At 51.2% G+C, this 22300-nt stretch overlaps 8 protein-coding genes across 8 annotated transcripts; 3 read left to right on the top strand and 5 right to left on the bottom strand.

The window, feature by feature from the left end:
• Positions 1 to 146: 146 nt before the first annotated feature.
• On the bottom strand, positions 147 to 5454 carry BO72DRAFT_450337 (putative glycogen debranching enzyme Gdb1). Its single transcript, XM_040945232.1, has 3 exons — positions 4876 to 5454; positions 487 to 4813; positions 147 to 423 (listed from the first exon to the last, which is right to left on the bottom strand). The coding sequence occupies exons 1-3, from the start codon at positions 5091 to 5093 to the stop codon at positions 346 to 348; spliced, it is 4623 nt and encodes a 1540-aa protein (XP_040798890.1). The 5' UTR covers positions 5094 to 5454; the 3' UTR covers positions 147 to 345.
• Positions 5455 to 6129: 675 nt separating this feature from the next.
• On the bottom strand, positions 6130 to 7515 carry BO72DRAFT_383755 (glycerol-3-phosphate dehydrogenase family protein; the record flags this gene model as incomplete). Its single annotated transcript, XM_040941522.1, has 3 exons — positions 6130 to 6185; positions 6249 to 7381; positions 7454 to 7515. The coding sequence occupies 3 exons, from the start codon at positions 7513 to 7515 to the stop codon at positions 6130 to 6132; spliced, it is 1251 nt and encodes a 416-aa protein (XP_040798889.1).
• An 885-nt stretch (positions 7516 to 8400) lies between these two features.
• On the top strand, positions 8401 to 8994 carry BO72DRAFT_460950 (FAM207/SLX9 family protein; the record flags this gene model as incomplete). The annotated part of the gene is made up of 2 exons (XM_040946492.1): positions 8401 to 8403; positions 8470 to 8994. 2 exons carry the CDS (start codon positions 8401 to 8403, stop codon positions 8992 to 8994), a joined length of 528 nt encoding a protein of 175 aa, XP_040798888.1.
• Positions 8995 to 9780: 786 nt separating this feature from the next.
• BO72DRAFT_434372 (putative ATP-dependent Clp protease) lies at positions 9781 to 12068 on the top strand. The gene is made up of 2 exons (XM_040943236.1): positions 9781 to 10352; positions 10422 to 12068. Exons 1-2 carry the CDS (start codon positions 9908 to 9910, stop codon positions 11840 to 11842), a joined length of 1866 nt encoding a protein of 621 aa, XP_040798887.1. The 5' UTR covers positions 9781 to 9907; the 3' UTR covers positions 11843 to 12068.
• Positions 12069 to 12284: 216 nt separating this feature from the next.
• BO72DRAFT_434369 (putative Chromo domain protein Chp1p) lies at positions 12285 to 15915 on the bottom strand. Its single transcript, XM_040943235.1, has 4 exons — positions 14426 to 15915; positions 13442 to 14308; positions 13048 to 13382; positions 12285 to 12951 (listed from the first exon to the last, which is right to left on the bottom strand). Exons 1-4 carry the CDS (start codon positions 15530 to 15532, stop codon positions 12372 to 12374), a joined length of 2889 nt encoding a protein of 962 aa, XP_040798886.1. The 5' UTR covers positions 15533 to 15915; the 3' UTR covers positions 12285 to 12371.
• Positions 15916 to 16653: 738 nt separating this feature from the next.
• Positions 16654 to 17391, top strand: BO72DRAFT_383719 (Rab family GTPase; the record flags this gene model as incomplete). The annotated part of the gene is made up of 3 exons (XM_040941521.1): positions 16654 to 17044; positions 17124 to 17204; positions 17261 to 17391. Coding segments are annotated over 3 exons (603 nt in total), but the record flags the coding sequence as incomplete, so codon positions are not given.
• A 1276-nt stretch (positions 17392 to 18667) lies between these two features.
• On the bottom strand, positions 18668 to 20482 carry BO72DRAFT_487929 (F-box domain protein). Its single transcript, XM_040948007.1, has 2 exons — positions 20205 to 20482; positions 18668 to 20142 (listed from the first exon to the last, which is right to left on the bottom strand). Exon 2 carries the CDS (start codon positions 20121 to 20123, stop codon positions 19029 to 19031), a length of 1095 nt encoding a protein of 364 aa, XP_040798884.1. The 5' UTR covers positions 20124 to 20142; positions 20205 to 20482; the 3' UTR covers positions 18668 to 19028.
• A 312-nt stretch (positions 20483 to 20794) lies between these two features.
• On the bottom strand, positions 20795 to 22181 carry BO72DRAFT_450328 (ribosome biogenesis protein BRX1). The gene is made up of 2 exons (XM_040945231.1): positions 21917 to 22181; positions 20795 to 21836 (listed from the first exon to the last, which is right to left on the bottom strand). Exons 1-2 carry the CDS (start codon positions 22147 to 22149, stop codon positions 20993 to 20995), a joined length of 1077 nt encoding a protein of 358 aa, XP_040798883.1. The 5' UTR covers positions 22150 to 22181; the 3' UTR covers positions 20795 to 20992.
• Positions 22182 to 22300: the final 119 nt, after the last annotated feature.

The following is a 22300-nucleotide window of genomic DNA, read 5'->3' as shown; positions in this document are numbered from 1 at the left end:
TCGATGGGCGTCTCAACGAACCCAAACTCAAACCGTCCTCATGCACAAACTTGTGCCGTCGGCTGACTCAGCACACTTTTATGTCTCGCTTCCAGTCTCTACAGGTACAGTCCTTGGTTTTGTACAGCCGAGCTGCAACCACTTAGCCGGCATTGAAATTGATACGAAATTATTACACATTGATCAATAGTCAAAAGACGCGAAGTTCTTACTGTCTGTCAAGGAGATAGATGCTAAATAGTGGTTATGTGGCCTGTCACACTGCATCGAATGAGAAATATTGCTCAGTCCACCAGTAGGTGATCATGGTTTGTCCGCCAAGGCACCTGGCATTATTGGAAGCGCTCACTCATCCTGAGTGTACTGTGAAGCATCATAGTACAAATCAAGCAGGCATCCAGCAGACCATGCTTGCGTGGGTGACTATTGGAAATATTATAGTTAGCGCCGCGATTTTGCTCAAACGGGGAGTGTGTTCAGGCTTACCGAGTCAGCGCAGTGTGCACCGTCCTTGTTCGAGAGCTCCGTGAGACCTCTCCACGGACTCTCTCTCAAGGCCTTTTTGCAGCCTTCCAGTCGTCGAGTAACCTGCTGGTAGGCCTCAGTTCGCTCCTCGCGTGTTGTTCTGCGAGCTAGATCAAAGTGCAGGAACGCACGGAGGAAGAATCCGCGCTGCCACACCCATTCCGGACCTTGATGATAGTTTCTACCCTTGGAGGTAGCAAAATCCTCAGAATCCTCGGAGTTGTTGTAGTAAGGTCGGTAATTGAGGTCAGAAGGATCAAGAGTAGCCATGCCGACCGGGCCGACCAGGACCTCATCGGCAAGTGCCAGGGCTGACAGTGCTTTCGAAGGCGTGAACAAATCTGGTGCAACAGTCATGGCAATCGGGAAGTTCGAACGAAGCTGGTAATCTTCGTATGGTTTTCCTGATTTGTAAAGATCCTTGTAGATTCCACGCCGGTTGACCACATTCCGATCAACAACGTAATTGGCATCCTCATCCGGATTAGGTGGAACATAGTAGCAGCGCTCGAAATTCTCCTTGATCTTTGCCGCCCATGACTTGAAAGTCACTGACTTGCCTTCCTCAAGATCGACCCCAGAGTGCTGATAAAGTCCCCGCTCGTGTAGCTCCGCTACCCACTTCAATGCACTGTATACAAGACCTGTGATTTCAATGGCAGCTCCGTCACGCGGCGTTCCAGGGACTCCCTTGTTCTTGGCTTTCTCGCTTTCTCCCATCTTATCTTGCCAAGTTCCACAGTTGAACTGACTACCACCAAAGATCAGGCCCGTCTCCCAGTCGACCTGGACATTTATATCGAACCCCTCCGGCTTCATCTGTATGTCAAGGTCAGGCCCTGCATTGTATTCCCGGAACGATAAGCCCTGAGCGTGTCGTTGGAACACTTCCTGGATCACTTCGGATATAGTTGAGTGCTTTGAGTAAGCTCGCGGATCGTCGAATGGGAACCACGTATCGTCATAAGGAAGAAACCTTCTGGGCACTTTCTCGTCCAAGAGTTTGATTCCATCGGGTGCCATCATGGTGTAGTCCTGAATAGATTGAAGAAAGAACCAGACTGAATCACGAGAGTTATACCGTGGTAGCCTTCCACTACTGAGTAGATTGGGAATCATTCCGTGTTTGAGGACACTCGCAAATGCGAATATATGCTCCCTCGCATCCTCAAACCGACTGGTACAGAGTAGAAGCCCGCGCAGGGAGATGAAAACATCGCGACCCCAGCATCTTGCCCAGTCAACAGCAAAATGCGGCAAGCCAGCTGCGAGACTAGGCACCCTCTTTGTCGGCCATAAGGATGCAGAATTGACATATCCAGTCATCTGCACACTCACCATACCCAGCTGATGGATGAACTCTTGTCCTTTCTGTATATTGCCACCGAGGAGCTGAATGCCGCGCTTCCACGCTGCGTTGTAGGCAGTTTGAACTATGATGGCGAAATACCTGGGAAGTAGGAAGCTTGGCAGACTGCGAACAGCCTCAAACTTCTCTCGCAACCAGGCTGCAGGCTTGTGTAGAGCAGAATATCCTTCTGTCTTAGCAACCTTCTCGAGCCTTCCAACAATGTAGTCCAGAGCCCACTGGCCATTGCGCAAGTGATCGCAAAGAGGATGACCCAGTTCGTTGTACTTGATGACGTTCTCAAGTACACTCCACCAACCCTGAAGACCCGCATAGACCAGAGAGCCGTAGTTTGGAATGCTGTATACCCCGTCTTGGCCATTGCTAGAATTTCGCTCCTCTGCTTCGCAGCGATAAAGCACAAAATTGAGATCAACCAAGCTAAGCTTTCCAAAAGCATCGTCTACTCCCTCCGTAATATGAACATCAAGCCCAGACGCATGCTCAGCGCTGGGAATGGAAGTTTCATAGAGGGAGATAGATCCGGCAACAAGCGACTCCAGAACTGAGATGACTGTATCGTTGCCGTCTTGTTCGGCCTTTGTGCCTTCGATAGCATGAACTTGGCTGGGTAAGCCCCGTAGGTAGGATTTGTCCTCTGACACTTCCTTCCTAGTACTCTCACTCGAGTCAACCTCCAGCCGCCACGTGCCAATATGCTTTGCTCGAGTACCGACCAGGCGGGTGGGTGCCAGTATCGCTTTACTATCTTGCCCTGGAAACGCTGTGTGGGCGATCAGGAAAACTCCCTTCCGCGTTTTCGGATGTACCCTGTGAACCGTGATGTACTCTCCATCGTGATGAATGTGAGTCTCGTCATATCCCTCTGAGCCCATGACAGTATGTAGTTCGTTGAGGAGTTTCTTGATGCCACCAATACCTCCTTCAAGCGAGTTCAAATCAACCTTGGAGGACTCCGAGAACTTTGATGAGTACAGACGAGTCTCATGAACAAGGTCGACAAGCTTGGGGTAGATTTCATCGTATCCGATGACGCTTCCAATGGCCGAGGCGCACATAGCTACTAGAGCTGCATTGGGAAGCGTGTCTATCGCAGTCCTCTTCTGGGCCGGCATTTCGTTGTCATGAGTACAATCCATGAAAAGAGCTTGCACAGGATTGGGGCGAATGTGAGAAACCTTCTCCTTCCCACTGTCGATCCCGGATGAAGCTATAGCATGACTACTTCCGGACGCAGGAACATCAACCCCAAAGCTTCCAATTGGACGGCCTCCATGGCGGTGCACAAGTCGGCTAAGCTCTCCGGTGCTCCAGGCTTGCATTGCCTCGCGAATGAGAGCGTTGATACCAAGTCGCTTGACGAAGATGTAATCCGCCTCTTCTGAGCCAGTAAACAGTTCTGCAAACACTGTGAGGTTGGGCCGAACTTTTCGTGCCTCATCCAGAAGATATTCTGCCACTACCAACGGCGTAGAATGACAATTATCAATGCGGAAACCCGAGAAATATTTAGCCATGAGTCGGGTATATTTAGTCATGAATTCCCAGAGGAAGGGATTATCTTCAGGAGAGGATCCATATCTCAATTTCACACAGTCACCCCAAACAATGACCTCTCGACGGAGATACGATTTGGAAAAAGGCCCAGCATTGTCCCGCAGCGCGTCAGCGTTCCAAATCCAGCCGTTATTGACCAGAGCCAGAGCCCTGCTATCGTGCTTCTTAGTGGTATCATTCGACGGCAGCCTCGTGAAGTACGTCTCGATAAGTGGACTTCGCTCCGTGACTGGGCCAAGCTTAGGTCCATGACTGTCGATCCGAAGGTATTTGATCCGATTGAAGAGCTGATTCATGATCTCCGCAATATCCGCATCGTATTCCTTGTAGAAAGGAAGATTTACCTCATCGAGGAGTTTTGAGATAGCTTTCTCGGCCGCAGTGGTATCAGAAGTCGCAGCATCCGAGGGACCGAGCAGTGCAGTCAGTATCGCTGCTCCAAACTTCGGCTCAATCGCTCTGCTGTACCGGCCAAGAAGTTGCTTGGATTTCGGAATAGCTTTTTCACGGACGAAGATCGCTTGTTCTTCCAGAGTCCAACTGCCGAAATCCTTCAGCTTGTGATGCGACCACTCATCGCTCGTTATGTCGATGCTCTTGGAAGTTTGCCATTGCTGAATGACCTTCTGTGTATCCGCAGCAACGTTGACGACGTAGAACTCCCATAACTTGAGTTTGTGGATGACGTGCTCACGAACTGCATTCATGACGGCGACAAGATCGTCCACTGACTTGAAGTCAGTCGGCAACCCGAGAGAAGCAAGGTTTCCTCCGAACTTCAACAAGGCATTGTCCAGCTCCAAGGCAGATTCCAGCCATGGTGCAGTCTGAACGCTGTAGCCAGCTTCTGGATGTTCCTCAAGCCATTTGCTATTGTTGGCGGTGTGATTCCATACAACATCCGTCAGGGATAAGAGACCGTGTTTCTCTTCCATCTTCGTGACCAGGTTAGCGACGTCTGCCTCCCCGTTGGGAAACACAGTATCATCAAACTGCAACTGGTCAAATATACTGTACGGCGAGTTGGAGTCTCCGCGTTTCATCAGAGGCGTAAAATGGATCATGTTGTAGTTGCGCTGGCTAATACCGTTAAGATGCTTATCCCAATCTGTAGGATATTTCCCCAAGAACTTGGAGATGACCGAGTAAATGGAAAGAGCATTGAGTGGCAGATCGCGACCGCGGAGGGTCAGTTTTGGCGAGACGTCAATGTAGTAAGTTGGGGTTCTTGTCGGCTCCGGAGTTGCAGTCTGAGAAACCGAGAACTCAGGCAGCGGAGAGAAGGTCACGTAGAAGGCAAAAGAGCCGGGAGAGGTGATGGGAACGTCGATTTGAATATTCTTGTTGAAGTCCGGAGAGAGTCTAACCATGGTCTCAACAATTGGACTGTCACCAACGCAAAAGATATTCAATCGTCTTCCTACCTGAAGCTGCGGAAAGCAGACCGATCAAATGGGTGACCATCTTCTGGGATGTTTACCCACAATTGACCTTCCCTGCAAATCGAGCTTGTCCCCTCGATCACGAAGCGGAGAAGGTAGGACGGGTCGGAGGGTGCGGGGAGATAGATGTAGCCTCCCGGAACGTCTGGAGAGCCATCATCCTTGAGAGGCAGCAGATAGACCTGCCGGGGAGAAGACATAGTGTGATCCTAAGCAGATATATGCGAACTCCGATTGACCTTGTGTGATCACGGTCGGACAAGAGCGTTGCTGTGGTAAAGACCGTGGTGAGAGGAGAAACGCGCCTGCTGGAGCCACCGATGTCACTAGGTGGAAAGGATGGGGTAGGTAGAGTAAGGAAAGGGAACAAATGGGGGGAAGTCAATTGCAAGATGAGGAGTCGGAGCAGTCGAGGGCAGTCGCGCACGAGCAGTGGGCCTCGAGGGGGTATTTAAATCAATCTAGCAATCTAGGAGAGAAGAGAATGATTGGAGACGCATCCAGGCCTGACCAAGTTTCTCTCATGTTCCTGGATTGCGCCTGAACCCAACCCCCGTGGCTGACTCCTCCCCGCGCGGGAACCCTGACATCATGATCATGGGCCACCGTTTGTTGTTGTTGGCAAGCTGGCTGGCTGGCTGTAGCTTAGCGGGGAAGCGCGGGAGCGGGTAAGAGAAAAAAAACTAAGTCTAGGCCGGCCTTCGTGGTATGATGGATACGATGGATACTAACTCCGGACTCCGTCATCACCGGAATCTCCCAACTCCATGTTGGCAGACTGTAGTACAAAAGTATTGTGCAGTACAATACTCTGTCTTGTGGTTCATATTTAGTCATGTTTAGTTGTATTAAGAAGCCTCGTAGCCCGAATTGCAGTAAATATAGTATAGAACAAGCCAGTGTCATAAAGGTCTATGGTCATCTATCTATGTGCATGGAAAAATAACGGTGAGAAATTTAACAACAGGTCAGAAAGTAAACAAAGGATATAACCCCATTTTAGAACGTAGTGGGTGGAGAGAAAAGAGAGCAAGAAGGGGTATGTCGTATGTGCGTTGTGTCCTTCCGTCTTTACAACCGCGCGCTGAAGATAGCCTGGTTTGCGCCAACGCTCGTCGCTTCGTCCGTTTCCGTGTATGTTGGAGTGATCGGCTTTCTGTTATACGATTGAAAGAAACATTTCCCAATGAATTAACAACAAGAACATAGCCAAAGGGACATGTCATCAGGTCTCATTTACCGCTCGATGAATGATGGAATATCTTCCACCGACATAGCTCCCGTGAGAACACCTACCAAAGGTTAGTTAGTTGTCTGGGGGTGTTAAGGGTCAAAACTTAGGAGAGGTGACTTACGGTAAACAGCAGTCAGCAAGGGGAATTCATCCTCCATGCCCTGCTTCTTCAGGAAGTTGTTCACTTCAATTGCAGTCAAAGTGCCCTGAAGCTTTTGGCCGTTCAGCTCAGTCTCTTCGACCTCTTCAATTGACTGCTTCCTTTCCACACTGAGCTTTGCGCAACGGAAGTTACGGCCACCACTGCAACTGGTAATCAGATCGGCAACGCCTGCACTCTCCTCAGTGAAAGTCCGAGTCTCGATGGTCGCGCCAAAGAACTTCTCGCCGAACTTGACCATCTCAAGAAGCCCAACCCGCATGATAGCAGCCTTGGCATTGTCGCCCCATCCCATGCCGACTACCCAGCCGGCAGCGACCGCGACGACATTCTTCAGAGCACCACCAAGGGAGACTCCAGCAACGTCATTCACTACACGAATATGGAAGTAAGGACGATGGAACAGGGACTTGAGAACAGCATGATCGACTGGAGGGAACTCGGATGGTAGAGCCTGCAGCTTCACCTGGGAAAGCTGGCCAGACACATCCTTGTGTTCGAAGTGAACAAGGTTCTCAGAAGACGCAGAGGGAGAGCGGTTGGGCGAAGGAGCCTTGGAATCCAGGTGTGGGGGATCGTAGGCAATGCTGGACTCGGACCATTTCTCTTGCGCCACTTCACTGGCGATGTTGGCACCAGAAAGAGCACCGCAATAGATCCCCAGGATTTTGCCAATCGTTTCCGAGAAGAGGCTGATTCCTTCCTCGTTCACATCCACGCCCTTGATGCAGGATATACCCCGCGCATACGGCACAATCTTGCCCTTAATCTGTTCACAAGTCTTGATGATAAATTGATGAGGGAGGTTAAAGACAAGGATCGTGCTGTCCTTGACAGCATCCACCACAGATGGATTAGCGTGCAAGTTCTCCGGTAGAGTGATTCCGGGGAGGTATTTCACGTTCTCGTGAACGGTGTTGATGATGTCCGTCAGGTTCTGTGGCCCTTGGCACAATGGAGAGGAGGCGTTGTAGTGGCGTGAGTCCTTGGCGATTTCGACCTTCTCCTCAAAAACCCACATCTGAACATCTTTCTCGAAGATGGCAGGGTTGCTGGCAGTGTTTTCGGCGACGATTTTGGCGATAGCGGTACCCCTTTCGCCTTGTTAGCACCCAGTAACCCCTACTTACTCTTATTAAAGCGAGAGCGCGACCAAGTGTACATACCAGTTTCCTGAGCCGATCACAGCAACCCGGTGCTTGCGCTGATAAGGTCCAAGAGAGCCCATTATCGTGTGATTGTCCAGAAGTTCACCAGACCGTCGAAAATGTGTGTAGGTGAAGTACCGAACGGGGTGGGAAAATGAGGGATTAAAGTTTCTTGAAGGGGCAGAAAGCGGCGAGGCCCTCGGAGGTAATAAAGTAGGAAGGAGGCGCTGGGGTGTTTGGGGCCGAGGTAGAATCACAAGTGTCTTCCAGCAAGGTGGACGAGACCAGCGGCGTGATATAAGACGGACTGGGGACTGCATCCACATGCAAAGGTCACAAATGAGATCAGTGAAGTTGGTCTGCCGAAGTGTGGTGGGTGGCAGTGTGGCTCCCTGATGTAAGAGCAAGATAAAGGGACGGGTTCGATAGCCGTAATTGTGGATCTCCTCCTTCCCAATTGAAGATACAAAGGACCTCGGAGGCTTGAGGGAAAATACTGATGGAAAGATGACGATCAAAACATTCCCTGGGATTTTCTGTGGAACATCAACCCAGTTTTGGTTTAGCAGTGTTAGCAGTAGTGTAAGAACTTCCCCACCGGTGAGAGATCTGTATCAGCTTGTTCAACCAACGAGAAACAGGCTTGTTGGACAGAATCTGACCGAGAGGATTTGCCTCCGACCGACCAGCCTAGAAGGAACCACGCTAATCATGTGCCAATGAAGTCCGAGGCCTTTTACGGCTCTTCCGACTCGGGGGAGAAAGTCGGAGACTGACAACAACCCGGGCGGTGAACGCAGGGGCTCGAACAATTTGTTGCACTATTCCACAAGAGGCTTAATTCCAAAAAATAGTCCGCAGTTTCAACAATTTATTATCAATTATACCTAATAATCACGAGCACATGCGACTGAACTCTTCCCCCCTCTTTTCCAGTTCAGTAAGAGAGAATAGATCGCACAGTCATGGTCAGTCGATTCGACTCCACTATTCGCTGCAGAATTGCCCCCTGACAGGTCGAATTGTCATTTTAGGCCCCCATCAGACCGGCAAAGAAACAGGATGTCGTCAAGAAGCCCGCCAGCGGGAGTGGCACCTTTCCTACAAACTCGAGTCTCTTCGATGAATTTCGCACGACTAAGAAAGACAAACGCTTGATCAAGCATGCCAGCTTCGTTTCAAAGATTGAGAAGAGCTCGAATAAGAACCACAAACGGCGACGTGCCTCGAAAAAACTCGTCACAAATCTGGACTCCCTGGCGGATGCCCTACCTGAAACCGAGGAAGACTTGAAGAATTCGAGCAACCAGGTGAACATCATCAAGCAGAAGACTTTGAAACATAAGAAGGGTGCTCAGAAGCGCAAAGAGAAGCTAGAGAAGGTCGAACGAGACAGATTCGCAATGAACATGGCACAGCTGTCAAGCATGGAGACGGCTGCTTCGTCGAACGCCAATGCGACCCCCGACGCCAATGCAGGAACCAGTCGATGGGCAGCATTGCGAAACTTCATCTCCCAGACAATGGAACAACAACCTGCCTTCAAGACGAATCAATGAGATACACGGAGGGAGACATTGGAGGCGCAGGCGTCTCGGTAGCAGCTGGGTCAGAGAATCTGCTTTGCTTGGAATAAAGCGAGCATTCAGTCGAGAGCTACTCGGTGAAGGGATCTCCAGATGCAATTTTATGCCCCAATCGTGATGATTATTCTTGGCTCATCTTGCTCAAAGTCACTCATAGGGTCTGCATCGAAACGATTTGGACGTTTGAGCAGCCACGGCCACAAAATTCACATCGGAGTTCGTGCACTGCGACTTGACAAGTAAGAGACACACGCATGCTCAGGCATTGAATGTTGTGTTTACATATCAGCTCGGCGCATCTCCATTGTTCACTGAGCATGAAGATACGGGCGCAGGACGATTGAAATCATGCTGCAACTTGTTTGTGTGCTTGAAATCCCTTGTCAAATGACTCAAAAATTTTACATGACTTCGATTTGGCCATATGACTGATCAAGGAATCAGAGGTTTTCTATGCATATCCAAAATACTTTTGTATTGTTGTTTCACTCGTTCAGGTTGTTGTCCGGAATGTGACGGGAGGATTCTATTGTCGCCTGGTCTGGCGTATCCGTAGCCCAATTCAGCATCTAAGGCAGTTAGACTAAAAAAGTCTTACGTTGGCAGACATCGCTTGATATCAACAAAATACAGACCCTATTCAGTCCGTACAATCCAGACCACGTCATCTGCGGATAGCATCGGTTGATAAGCATCACGTGCTGCGGGGAAAGCTATCGGTTCGGTTGATTGTATCTTATCTGCCACCATCGGAAGCGACGTCTCCAAGAGCTCCTGTCCTACCTCTCCAGGCTTCTTCTCCCATCTCCTCTATTCAAACCTTATAATTTCCATCTGGAGAGGATTAGATAAGAGCATCGTCTGTACTTGTCCCATCCTCACGGTCATGCTGCGGTCGCCTCTTCGGGCGTGCGGTTCCCCTAGGGTGCACCGCTACTCTGTCCTCCGCTATCGGCATGCGCCGAACTCGCAATACCAAGGCAATGGTCGCGGGTTCACAAATTCTTCAGCAACATATCCCACACTTTCTCAATTTGATCGATCGGACTTCACCAGTCAGCCATGGACTGGAAGTTATGAAGCAGGGTTGCCAACAGCTGGGCCTCTCGGGTCTACTCCGGCCTTCGGGGCCCCGCGGGTCACGCCGAGATCCTTGAAACAGTATCTAGATCAGTTTGTAGTGGGACAAGATCGTGCCAAGAGAATATTGAGCGTTGCTGTGTTCAATCATTACCAACGAGTGCAAGAGCTGCAAAGGCGAGAGGAGGAAAACGCAGAGTCACTGGCCAAGCGCGCACGCAGGGAGGCACTCGAGCGCCACCCGGTCGAGGGTAAGACATCCGCAGTCACTTTACGAGCCAAGAATCTAGGTCTTTCGATAGACTCTAACTTGCATACAGATGAATTTCCAGGTCAACAACGAACCGTCCCTCTCCCTCCGAACGCGGATCTACTTGCGCCCACGACGGCCCCGGTTGAACTTGAAGACTCGCCAGACTCGTCGCCACTGCAGCTAGAGAAGTCGAATATTCTACTCCTGGGACCATCGGGTGTTGGCAAAACGTTGATGGCAAAGACATTAGCAAGGATCTTGTCGGTCCCATTCAGCATCTCCGATTGCACTCCGTTCACCCAGGCCGGCTACATCGGCGAAGATGCGGATGTCTGCGTTCACCGGCTGTTGGCCGCGGCGAATTACGATGTGGAGCAGGCCGAACGAGGCATAATTGTCCTGGACGAGGTGGACAAGCTTGCAGCCACGAAGATCAGCCACGGCAAAGATGTCAGTGGCGAAGGAGTACAGCAAGCTCTTCTGAAGCTTATCGAGGGTACAACCGTCCAGGTCCAAGCGAAGCAGGAGAGGAGCGCGCCTCGCGTCAACAACACCCCGAACACATATCCGTCGAACAGCCCTTTGGGTAACTCCCCGTTCACCCCACCTGGAGGGGGACATAGTCCACAGAAGGGAGAGGTCTACAATGTGCGTACCGATAACATCCTCTTCATCTTCTCCGGTGCTTTTGTCGGCTTGCACAAGGTCGTCATGGATAGGATAGCCCGTGGCTCAATCGGCTTCGGTCAACCGGTTCGGGCGCAGTCAGGCTCCTCCGAGCGTGCAAGGGAATCAGGCTCGGCGAATAATAACCAGCCGGTTCCCATTCTCCCTGGCTCCGAGGAGGAAGCACTCTACCAAAAACACCTCCCCTTTTTCAACTCCGCCGCATCCGCATCACCCAACGGCGAGCCAGCCTATTTCAACGCCCTAGACCTATTGAACCCAACAGACTTGCAGAATTACGGGTTCATCCCGGAGTTAGTGGGTCGGGTTCCGGTCACAGCTGCACTATCAGCGCTGACGGTCCCGTTACTCGTCCGCATTCTCACCGAACCTCGCAACTCCCTACTCGCCCAGTACACGACCCTCTTCTCTCTTTCCGGCATCGAGCTCCGCTTCACAACGCCCGCGTTGCACAAGGTCGCCGCCAACGCATTCAACATGGGAACAGGCGCCCGCGCTCTCCGAACCGAGCTCGAGACGATCCTCAGCGACGCGATGTTCGAAACCCCGGGCTCCAGCGTCAAATTCGTGCTGGTCACCGAATCCGTGGCGGAGCGCAAGGAGAAGCCGATCTATCTGTCCCGCGGGCAAGGCGGGCGCTTCCATTCTCTCATCGCCGCCGAGGAAAGTAAATGGGAGGAGAGGCTGCGGCGCGAGAAGAAAGCCAAGACCAAGGACAAACAGCCCAAGCCGCAGACTTCGCCTGAGATGCATGCAATCTCAAACTTCAAGGAATACCGTAACCGAGCAGCTGGCTTCTGAGGAGAGGCTGATGATCCTTGGTCCGCTCACATCCTCGTTATCTCCATCTTCCATCCCTATCTCCCTCTCCGTGTAGGTTTCCACATGCAGCGATTGGCCTTTTCTGTTTGGTTCGTTTGGCGCCGGGGCAGCTGGGCTTGCACAGTTTCTATCTCAGAGTAGTCCTTTATTTTGTATTTCCCGTATGCGAATATGCATCCTCTTGTGAATATCATGATATCATTTGTACTGTTTCCTCCCTCCTTGGGGTCCTCAAAACGAGAAACCCAACAGATGCCTAAGAATATTTCAGCAGTAAGAATGGAACGGACTTGTAAGCTTTAAAGGGTATTTCTAACTTCCTCAGGTACATTTTCTAAAAAAAACAACTCCACGCTGAAATGTGTAACATGAGCCTTTTTGAATATTTGCATGAGAAGGAGCTGTTTTCAGGTTTTTTTTTGTTCAGATTAAAGGAGCTTTCCGAAAACTTGTGGCCACCAATAACATTCACGATCGGCTTTAGCATCGAAACAGAGTGCGCGATGCTTCATTGGTAAGGCTCGGGATAGTTATACTGCGCCGACGCCGAGTTCATTATTTGCGTGAGCCTTGAAGCTTTGTGTTCAGTGGGCGCCGCACGAAGGCCGCCCGGAGTACGCGGCGTGTAAGGCGATGCTGCCTGATGGCTGTGGTGGTCCTTTGCTCCGCCCTGCGAACCGGGCTTCTCGGTCAGCTTGCTCCAATAGTATCTGTAGTCGATCTGGAAGGATTCGATGAATTCCCTCGCGCCGTGTTTGAGCTCGATGTGGTTCCACTCCGCCCACCGCGGAACCTTCAGGCCGGGGCTGGTGACGACCACGAATCGACGGTACAAATGGTTATTGACGAGGGCCCATCCGGCGAAGAATTCGATCAGGTGGTCGGCATCGAGGTGCGCGCGCGACAGGCCGGCGGGGATGTCGGGGTTGTCTTTCTCGGTACGCGACCCGTAGCCCTGGAGTTTGGGAGGGGAGATGGCGTTGCTTTCGAAGTACTCGTCGGTGGAGCCTGATAGGATTTCGCCGGAGGCAGTGTCGTAGGCGGAGGGGACGCAGAGTTGCGAGATCAGACGGTACATGGTTAACCAACTGGGTTTTGGAAAGGGGTGAATGATTGTTAGCTTTCGCGTGATGCTGCTGTCGGAGGAAGAGGGTAGGCCAGGTTGCTGGGTCGCAGGAACTCACTTTTCTTGATCCGCCTGTGGACTGGTTTCGTGTTGCTGAAGAACCCAGTTCAGGACATCAGGGCGGAACATCATCTTCCAATACCCCGGGATCTTCTTCCTCATCCAATCGTTCATCCAGGCAAGCAAGACAATCGTGCCATGCTGCTCACGCACCATGAATTCCTCGGTCATCAAGATGACGCAGCCGTGGGGAAATATGCGTTGAAAGTGAGAAGGATGGTCGGCGAATTGCAGCGGCTTGACCAACGAAACGCTCCAAAAACCGACGGAGGATTTTCCGAGGAGTTGTTTGAGGAATGGAAGTGTGTGGAAGGCCGCAAAGCTCTCGTGGAACTATTGAACAGTCAGCTCAGAAGCGAAGTTGAAGCGAACCAGGTCTAGAGGACACATACGAACACGACTCCGTTAGAGACTGTCCGCGCAAACTTCTCCCAGTCCCCCTCATACCGGCTGGAATATATGACTGGGTTGTAATGTTTGAGGAACTCGGCCAACAGCTGAAACTCTTCGGCATGAATCGGATCTTCCGGGTACATAAGGTATAGTACCTTTGCTAATTGAGTTTTCGACCCTGCATTCACCTTGACCAAAGTCGCAAAATTCACTTCAAATTGTTTTTTGAAGACATTCTTCAGATTAAGCTCATCATCAGTGAGAGATTTCTTCTGTTCAAGAGCCGGTGGTGGCCCTTCATGATCGATATCCATTGCTTCAAATCCAGCGGGTTCTGGTAGAGAAGGGTCGGTATTGATGTCTTCGAGTAAATTCGGTAGGCTGGGCCCGTTCACAGTAGCCTCTGCTACGTGTTGGTCAGGGGACAAGTGACGTTTTGAAGCGTTCTCTGTCACGGTTCGATCTTTCATAGATCTTGTAAACTCCCTTTTAGTCTCTTCATACCCCTCTGTGATTGACAAATGGTCGGATCTATTCAAATTCTCGGCCGATCCGGTGATCTCGGTTTCAGGATATCGTGGGGTTGACTTTTGAACGTGTGCGTTATGGTGAAGTTGCTCAATGGAATTCAGGGACTCTCTAACATGAATGTGAAGATACACATCGGGGATGTCCTTGCGTAGATTGCTCAGATCTCGAAAGCCGAGTGAATCGGGAGGGTAAGCGAGAAACGCCAGTCCCACTCTCTCAAAGTTGTATATAGCCACAGTGTTTTCTTGCTTGAGGTCTTGTGACATTAGGCGGATATCGGGTGTGGTATCGTCATATCCTTCGATCCAACCAACATCATAGGCTCTGCCCATTGCCTGGAACTCGATCAAAATCAGTTATCAAGCCATGCCGTTGGGTTTATAGATTAAAACGGAGAGGTGGGCTTGAGTTGAGGTGCTTTGAGACCAAAGAACACGTAACATGACACTCACATTCGGAGCTATTGTTTGGTATTGATCCAATGTACAGACATGTTGAAACCAAATGTCAAGGCTGTGGCCTCTCTTGTGCCTAAGAAGCTGACCTCTTATCTTTGACCCGAGGCCACAAAGCCTAGCGGCGCCTATAATCCTTTTATCCGGACCGTATAGAATCCGAACTAACAGCTCGCCAAAGCCTACAAGCCGTAGACCTGACGGGGTCATGATTTTTTTCGCTCGAGGTGGTCTGCCCGAAAATGGTTCATGGCCCCGTTTGTTGCGCGTTTCCCCCGGCTCAATCACTCGAGTAGTATTTTCATCCAGCTTTTCAGGAGACCTATTGCGGTAAGACCCAGAGGCTGCTGAATCAGATACAAGTGCGGGTTGTATGTCTGAAATGCGTTCGGTGGCTCTAGTAGGGGCGATGGGAGGGTTTTCAGGCCACTCTGATGGTCGTCTCAGGTCCAAGCCGTCAAGGACAGGATCTAATTCTTTGGTTCTGGCCTTCTGGTGCCAATACTTCGATGATAGATTTGGAAACCATTTGCCTGAATTCATACTCGTGCTCGCATGGAGAGAGTTCCGACGCTGCGGATGAGCTTGGGGTGGCTTGCCACCGCCGAACAAGACCGGAGGTACTTCCTGGTGAACGCGCCTCTGTGCCGGTACTCCTGGACCGCTGGAATGGCGTCGAGACAAAGGTTTCTGTAGAGGTCGCTGTGAATCAGTTTTCTGCGCAGCTTTGCTTGTCCCAGCTGATGCTCCTAGCCTTCGTCTCTTGGCTTCGCGTCTGCGCTTGCGGTCCTCTCTCCTTTCTTCAAAGTCTTCCATATATTGCAGCCAGGCATCTACATCAAAACTCTTACACTTTCCTGCTGCGATATCTGTGTTTTTCCGACGCCAGTCGAGGATTGTTTGCCCATCACTGAAGGCATCGGCAGGTTCCCAGGAGTTCCTCTCAGGAGGATAGCCAGCCCATTGCACCAGATAGCGGACACCGTCCTCGAAGCGCTGCTCAGCTAGGACTTGCTCGACTTCATATTCCGATTTTGGCTCACTCTCAACCGTCGAAGTGAGCGAAATGTCATCCTCATCCTCATCTTCTTGGCGGGGAACCATTTTACTTTCTGCAAAGTGAGGCCAGAATGAATACAGCGCTGGAACGTTTCTAGTGCATGGGAGCTGGTGATTGCCAGTCCAACTTGGAACAAATGAGGTGAGATCCTAACATGGATCTGGCCGCATTGAGCAACGCTTTCCTAAGTCAGGTTCCGAGGTTCTGAGGGTTTAGTCCACGGTGAATGACGGGCAGTCTCTTGTGGGGACCGGTCGGAATATAGATCGGTTTCCTAATATGGCAGACCAATGAGTAGTTGCAGGAAAGAGTTGTAGCTGATATTCGTGGAGAAATTGAACACTGCGAGTTGAGGCAATCCCCTTTATTGGGTGAGTAAATAGATACTAGATACTTCGGGAACCCCCTGCGGCGTGCAGCACACTGCATCAACTTGGTATTTTGAGTCGCAAGTTTGTTGCTGGGGACGATAAAGATTATGGGATCACGTGACAAGGGCACTAATCCCGAAGAGGCGACAGTCCAGTCGGGAATCGGTAGGGGAGGAAGAGGTGGACGGAGAGAGAGAGACTAACCAGGAGAGAGAGAGAGAGAGAGAGAGAGAGTCTGGATAACCTCCTAATCTCCCTTCCCCGGTGTTCACCCCTTAGACTTTCCCGGTAAGTTGCTCTTGTTGCCTTGTGGATTTAAGACTCTTATCTGCGCACCCTGCTGTGTTCCTCTCTTTCCCTCTTCTCTTTATTATTGCAGAGATTAGGTAGTGAAGTACTAATCAGAGCACTGCTGCCCCTCGTTTCCAGAAAGTGAGATTCAACTGCTGTCGGTTTTCCCGTGAATCGCCTGCCACACACCCCAAAACACATCGAAAACTCTCCCCGTTTATAAATCTTACCTGTACCAGAGCTTAGCGAGCTCACAAAATACCCATTATGGCTAACGACGAGTATGATGTGAGTGACCCCTTTCATCTAATCCTTTACTCGTTGGCAGGCCTGTAATTGACGAATGTCGCTGGCAGTTCCTCTTCAAAGGTAAAGTTGCCACTCTTATCCCCCCCCCTCTTCCCCCCGCGCAGTCGCCTCTCGTCACCGTTCCCTATCAAGCAGATCGCGTTCGTGTCAGGATCTCGGCTGACGTGCGACGGCTTCCTTCGTTTCTCTGAACAGTTGTCCTCATTGGAGACTCCGGTGTTGGAAAGTCCAACCTCTTGAGTCGATTTACTCGCAACGAGTTCAACCTGGACTCCAAGTCCACCATCGGTGTTGAATTCGCAACCCGCTCCATCCAAGTCGATTCGAAGACGATCAAGGCGCAGATTTGGGATACTGCTGGTCAGGAACGTTACCGTGCCATTACGTCCGCTTACTACCGTGGTGCCGTTGGTGCCTTGCTCGTCTACGATATCAGCAAGCACCAAACCTACGACAATGTCAACCGGTGGTTGAAGGAGCTTCGCGACCATGCTGACTCTAACATCGTTATCATGCTGGTCGGTAACAAGAGCGATTTGAGACACCTGCGCGCTGTGCCCACGGAAGAGGCCAAGCAATTTGCCAGTACGTGGATGTCCTTTGTTCATCGGGCTGGACATGCTCCTTTGTTAAGCGAGCTAGTATGCTGATGATATTCCGACAGGCGAGAACAACCTTTCCTTCATTGAAACGTCCGCTCTCGACGCAAGCAACGTCGAGCTTGCTTTCCAGAACATCCTCACAGGTACGCTTTCGCCACGCACCCATGCGCCTGCTTCTTGACGCTGACCCTCTTTGCAGAGATCTACCGTATCGTCTCCAGCAAGGCTCTGGAGGGCGGTGACGCGGGCCAGACCGTCTTGGGCGACCGTCGCGACATGGTGAGGATTGAGCAGTCGGATACCTCCGAGACCAAGCAGGGATGCTGTTAAAGAAACCATGACATCGGGGAATGTGTGACATGCCAACCGAAACGATTTTATTTTGTGATGTGATAATTGAACGGTCTTGAGCTCTCTTTCTGTCTGTTACTTAGCCTCCTGGAGATGATACACAAGAGGAACGTCGTTAGGAATGGCATTTGGGGTTATGGACATGGTATGGCGGTGTTTGCTGGACATCACAATACTCCCGACACCTTGTTTCTGGCACCTTTTTACGTCGTCGACTTTTATTCTTTTTCTATTTTTGTGTCTGTGGTTTGCACCTCATGCTTTTCTTTTTATACTCTAAAGATGACGAAATTGAATATTCTTGTGGATCTTCCTTGCGTTCTGCCCCTTGCATGTTATCTGTCCCACCAGGTTTTGAAGCCCTGATATGGCTTGCCCCCCTCAATGACGTGTAGATTTCCCAAAGCATGTGAAGTTAGTGAGCCAAGGGAGGAGAGGAAGCAATTTTGAGCACAGAAAGCCATTGTCCATCCTCTCTACCTTGCAACAGGCTATCATCCCAAGGACCGAGACCCTGGGCGAGAATTTCACACAGCATCGCGTCCACCCGCCTATATTACGTTCCTCTTATTTCCCGGCCTCGCCAGTTGTCCCAGGCCATGGTCGAACGAAGCGGCCCACATCCTCACCGCGGGAGCCCCACGAGGCATTTCCGTTCCTGCTCCATTTTCCGTACGTTAGCTGGATGCATTTATGAGTATGCAATTCAATAATACTCAAATCCCAGCCTGCCTTATACGGAATACTCTGCTACATAGGTATTCCACCACTCAAGCTATCAATCCAGGATACCAAGTACACGTAGAGCCATCCCTCCCCCCGTAGCAAATACACACGACGCCTCCTCCTACGCACAGTAATCCCCCAAACAACCAAAACCGGCCCCATTTTTAATCACCCGCACCCTCCCCAAAAAAGAACACACACAACAATTGAACTCCACTCCACTTGGGAATTTTAGCCCCGGTTCCAGGCGGGCTCAGCCTCAGCTCTTTTCTGCCGAATGCCATTTCCCCGTACGGTTTAGGGTGGGCTGATCAGGGGGAAGAGAGAGAGAGAGAGAGAGAGAGAGAGAGAAAGATGGGACGGGTTGGCCGTTAAGGTGGTTAGACAGTGCCGTGCAGTGTTCGAGTCGCACGCGTGGACTCCCCCTCCTCGGGTGTTACCAGTGGATGCCCTGTGTTTCGTAGTGGGCTTGATTTTGTTTTTTGATTTTTTTTTTTTTGGTAAAGTCGTGTGTGTCGCGTGGAAGTGACAGGATCTGGGGTTTAGAGTTAGGGATATGAGATTAATGTACAGTAGATGGCTGATGATTAGCCGATGTTGGGATGTTTTTGCGTTCTTAGGACTGATTTCACCCTTTGGCTATGGGCTGGAAGAAGGGTCGCCAATACCTTATGGTGTCATATATGGTCTAGATAGATTCGTGCTGGAAGGTCCAGGGATGCGTAGATGCTACATGGTCTTTGCTTGGCTTGGCTCGGCTGGAAGGGTGCTGTCTCGGGGAAGCTGCATACGAGGAAGCCGTTTACCAACCTTGGGGCATATATTCGACTGTAGATGACAAGACACATACAATACTAGTCTATGGATTCGGCAGCCAGACAGCACCGTTGCTAATCCCAGACGACCCCAATCCCACGATCGGCGATGGCGGCGCGAAACTCCCCAATATCCTCGCCTCGCTCCTTCATCACCCACTCCAGGGTGTCCCCGAATGTCTCCCCATTATCCCGGAACCAGTCGCCCATGTCCCGCACATAGGCCTCGACCTGTTCCTTGAGCAGGGCGTGATCCCGCAGCCACAGCACCTGACCCGGATCAAGCTTCATCATATCCTGCACGACGTAGTAGTGCGGGATCTCATCCCCCCACCCTTCAAACCCGGGGTCGTGGAACAAATCGTTCCGGAAGCGAGATTTGTACTTGGCCGAAGATTCGAAGTTGCTCGGATGAGTAGTGTGGAAGTACCGCTCAGCCACCGGATCGGAAGGCTTTGCGAACAAACTCTGGGGGCCCTTGGGATATTCGGGCGCCGCTGCCGCCGCCGTCGGGTAGTTGAGATGAATGTTGAACATCAACTGGTGGGTGCTCTCGGGGTGTCGTTTCTTAAATTTACGCTGGATGGTCCCGTTGCTGGGGCAGATGTGGTTCTGCACGACATCCCCGATGATCGCGCGCACATCCTCGATCTCGGCCAAGTCAGCGGTGGACCAGTTGTGCAGCAGCTGCGCGCGTTCGCTGACGATATGGGGCAGGGTGCGAGTGAACCGGCTGTGGTCGTGCGTGTGAAAGGCGCGATGATACAGCCACAGACGGTAGATCGCGCGCCGGAGCCGGAATCGCTCCTCGTCGGAGAGCGTCCGGCGATTCTCGAAATCCAGCTTCCATTTTTTGAGAGGGTATATGGCCTCCCATTTCTGGGCCACGCACCCGATATGTATGATCTGTCGGAGAAGGGGGTCGGTCAGAGGTGCGGTGCGCGACACGTGCGCTGCCTGGCTGGTATTCTGAGTCACAATTTGGATGATATCATCTAGCGGGCCAAACTCGAGCTCCGCGACATTGTAGAGGATCTGTAGTTTATTGGATCGGTGGAAAACAGTGTGCAATCGACGGCACGTGGAGGCAAGGTTTATGACATCGGTGACACTTTCGCAAGAGCGGAATATATGGAGCAGAAGCTCCGCGGCTAGTATATTGAAGGACATGGTTCTGGACTATGGCTATCTTCATACGGCGTCAGTTCAATGTGAACATTAAGGCCGATCTCTGCATTGGAAGATTGATACCTATTGTAATATTTCTAAGAGAGTTTCGAGAGTGGTTCGTAGAAGATTAGATGACAAATGTCGCTGTCAAGGACAGGGCTGTCGTCGCTGCAGGCTCAATACCCCTGCGGCCGCTGTCGCAATAGCGATTCGGACCTAGATCGCGACCCCACCCCTGGGGATTACCAAAACAGATGAAAAACGGGTAGGGACCGTTGCCATAGCGTCAGGAACAGGACAAGCTCCAAGCAGCCACGATGGGCTGGGGAGTGAAACAGATGCCATGATTTCTGTTAAGGAGTTGTAGTCGCGGCGATGGCGAAGCCGGCGAGGCGATAAGGAGAGGCGGGACGTCAGATCACTTGACACAATCGCCTTCCCCTTCACCCAATGCACTTGTACATATGAATACCAAAAGGGGGCAGGGAATGAGCTATTCGACATTCTAAAATTTGTAAGTTATATATGATGTATACGCTCCCTTGTTCCCTATCTCTGGAGCAATTTGGAAATTGTCGAAAAAGCCAATATGATAGCTCTCTACACAATGACTGCAAGTACACATATACAGAAGGATTACTAAGGGCAACAGCCAGATAGAGGCAAGCCATGAAGTGCATTGTGGGTTCATCGAAATGAGCGCAAATTGAACGATAACGTCAAGTACTTTTATTATTGTCACACCAGACGCCTTGAAAGAGAACCATGAATGTACCCCCCCACATCAATACATATACATCCCTTCAGGATATCAGAGTCTAATAGGGCGTAGAAATAACAGAAGAAAGCGATGCGAAACAGAAAAGCGATTATGCGAACAGGTGCCGTGTGTCCAGAGCACCGGGCTTCTTCTCGCCGTCACCCAATCCCAGATTCGACCGCTTCGCGAAACGGTCCGTCTCCGCATCCCTGCGGTTGGCGTGGCGGGCGGCCTTGCCAATGCGGATGTCACGGCGGACCTGGTTGGGGCTCACGTATTCCTTGTTCTCGTAGATGACAGGACCGCCAAAGCTGCCCTCCAGGATCACGATCGGCGTCAAGACAAAGCGAGGTCCAATCTCGACGAGAGAGATCTCCGGCTGTCCATCCTTCTTCTTGGGAGCGGGCTTCGCGTCCTTGCCCTCCTCCTTCTTGCTCTCGCCCTCAGACTCCCGAATCTCATAGACGCGGATCCAGATCTTGCCATCCACACCAAAGACACCAATGATGCGGTCAACAAACGGCTTCATGCCCTTCACGCCACGCTTGGGAACGCAGAAGACACCGCGGATCATCTCCCTGATCAAACCCCGGTATTCGCTGCCGGGGGAGCTCATGAGCGGGCCCTGCTCGTCGAACGAGCGGTCGAAAACCACGAGACCCCGACCGCCCTTCAAGCAGTTTCCGCTGAACCCGGCATTCAGCTCGGCCATGGTGTGCAGGTTGTTGACGTGAAACTTAATGGTAGGTCCATTGGGAGGGCGCGCAAGCCAGAGGTACAAATCTTGACCCTGCTTACGAGCCTCGAGGAAGAAGATAACGTTGCAAGAGTGAAGATCGGCGAGAGAGTTCAGGAGGAGGTTGTAGCCAGCGGTCTTCTTTTTCGTGTCGAGTTTGCTTTCCTTGTGAGTGTGGGGGAGAAGAGAGGCAAGGTCTGCGAGCAGGTGTCGGTGGCTAGAGAGGGAGTAAAAATCCACGGTTAGCAATCGGAGTCTTGTCCCTCAACTCCCAGGTTCAGATGTAGAAGAACGCACCGATAGGTTACACCTCTGGAGGTCAACATCAGGACGCGAGTCTTGGGCATGAACCCAGAAGCAAGCTGCTTCTTCGCCGCTTCAGTAGTGATTTCCTCGTCGTCTTCGCTGTCGCTCGAATCGTCGGCGTCAGCAAGGAGTTCCTCCATTTCGATATCCTCCTCATCGAGCTCCTGCTCCCGAGCAATGCGCTGGGCGGCTTTCTTTGAAACAGTTTTGTAGACGGACGCCATGGTGAATGCTATATGCTGTGGTTTGTGAAAGTCCGAATCTGTTGATCACCCGCAAAATTCAGAAGATGCCGGGCAGAATTATTTTTTGGTCTACACCGCCTTTGATGATCAGCATCCCGTGACTACATCCACTCTCTCACCACTTTGTGGA

This window comes from Aspergillus fijiensis (assembly GCF_003184825.1).
Source record: "Aspergillus fijiensis CBS 313.89 unplaced genomic scaffold BO72scaffold_44, whole genome shotgun sequence".
Classification (NCBI taxonomy): domain Eukaryota; kingdom Fungi; phylum Ascomycota; class Eurotiomycetes; order Eurotiales; family Aspergillaceae; genus Aspergillus; species Aspergillus fijiensis.
Note: the sequence above shows the minus strand (reverse complement) of the source record. Positions and strands in the feature narration are given on the sequence as shown.

Bases quoted from the DNA above. Each gene is read 5' to 3' on its own strand.
- BO72DRAFT_450337 (XM_040945232.1), bottom strand. From the start codon at position 5,093: ATGTCTTCTCCCCGGCAGGTCTATCTGCTGCCTCTCAAGGATGATGGC. The intron at 4,814-4,875 runs GTAGGAAGACGA...GACCATGGTTAG, and splicing joins TCTGCTTTCCGCAGCTTCAG to ACTCTCTCCGGACTTCAACA. The intron at 424-486 runs GTAAGCCTGAAC...TATTTCCAATAG, and splicing joins GTGCACACTGCGCTGACTCG to TCACCCACGCAAGCATGGTC.
- BO72DRAFT_434372 (XM_040943236.1), top strand. From the start codon at position 9,908: ATGCTGCGGTCGCCTCTTCGGGCGTGCGGTTCCCCTAGGGTGCACCGC. The intron at 10,353-10,421 runs GTAAGACATCCG...ACTTGCATACAG, and splicing joins CGAGCGCCACCCGGTCGAGG to ATGAATTTCCAGGTCAACAA.
- BO72DRAFT_434369 (XM_040943235.1), bottom strand. From the start codon at position 15,532: ATGGTTCCCCGCCAAGAAGATGAGGATGAGGATGACATTTCGCTCACT. The intron at 14,309-14,425 runs GTGAGTGTCATG...ATCGAGTTCCAG, and splicing joins ACCAAACAATAGCTCCGAAT to GCAATGGGCAGAGCCTATGA. The intron at 12,952-13,047 runs GTGAGTTCCTGC...TCCAAAACCCAG, and splicing joins CCACAGGCGGATCAAGAAAA to TTGGTTAACCATGTACCGTC.
- BO72DRAFT_487929 (XM_040948007.1), bottom strand. From the start codon at position 20,123: ATGTCCTTCAATATACTAGCCGCGGAGCTTCTGCTCCATATATTCCGC.
- BO72DRAFT_450328 (XM_040945231.1), bottom strand. From the start codon at position 22,149: ATGGCGTCCGTCTACAAAACTGTTTCAAAGAAAGCCGCCCAGCGCATT. The intron at 21,837-21,916 runs GTGCGTTCTTCT...CTCCCTCTCTAG, and splicing joins TCCAGAGGTGTAACCTATCG to CCACCGACACCTGCTCGCAG.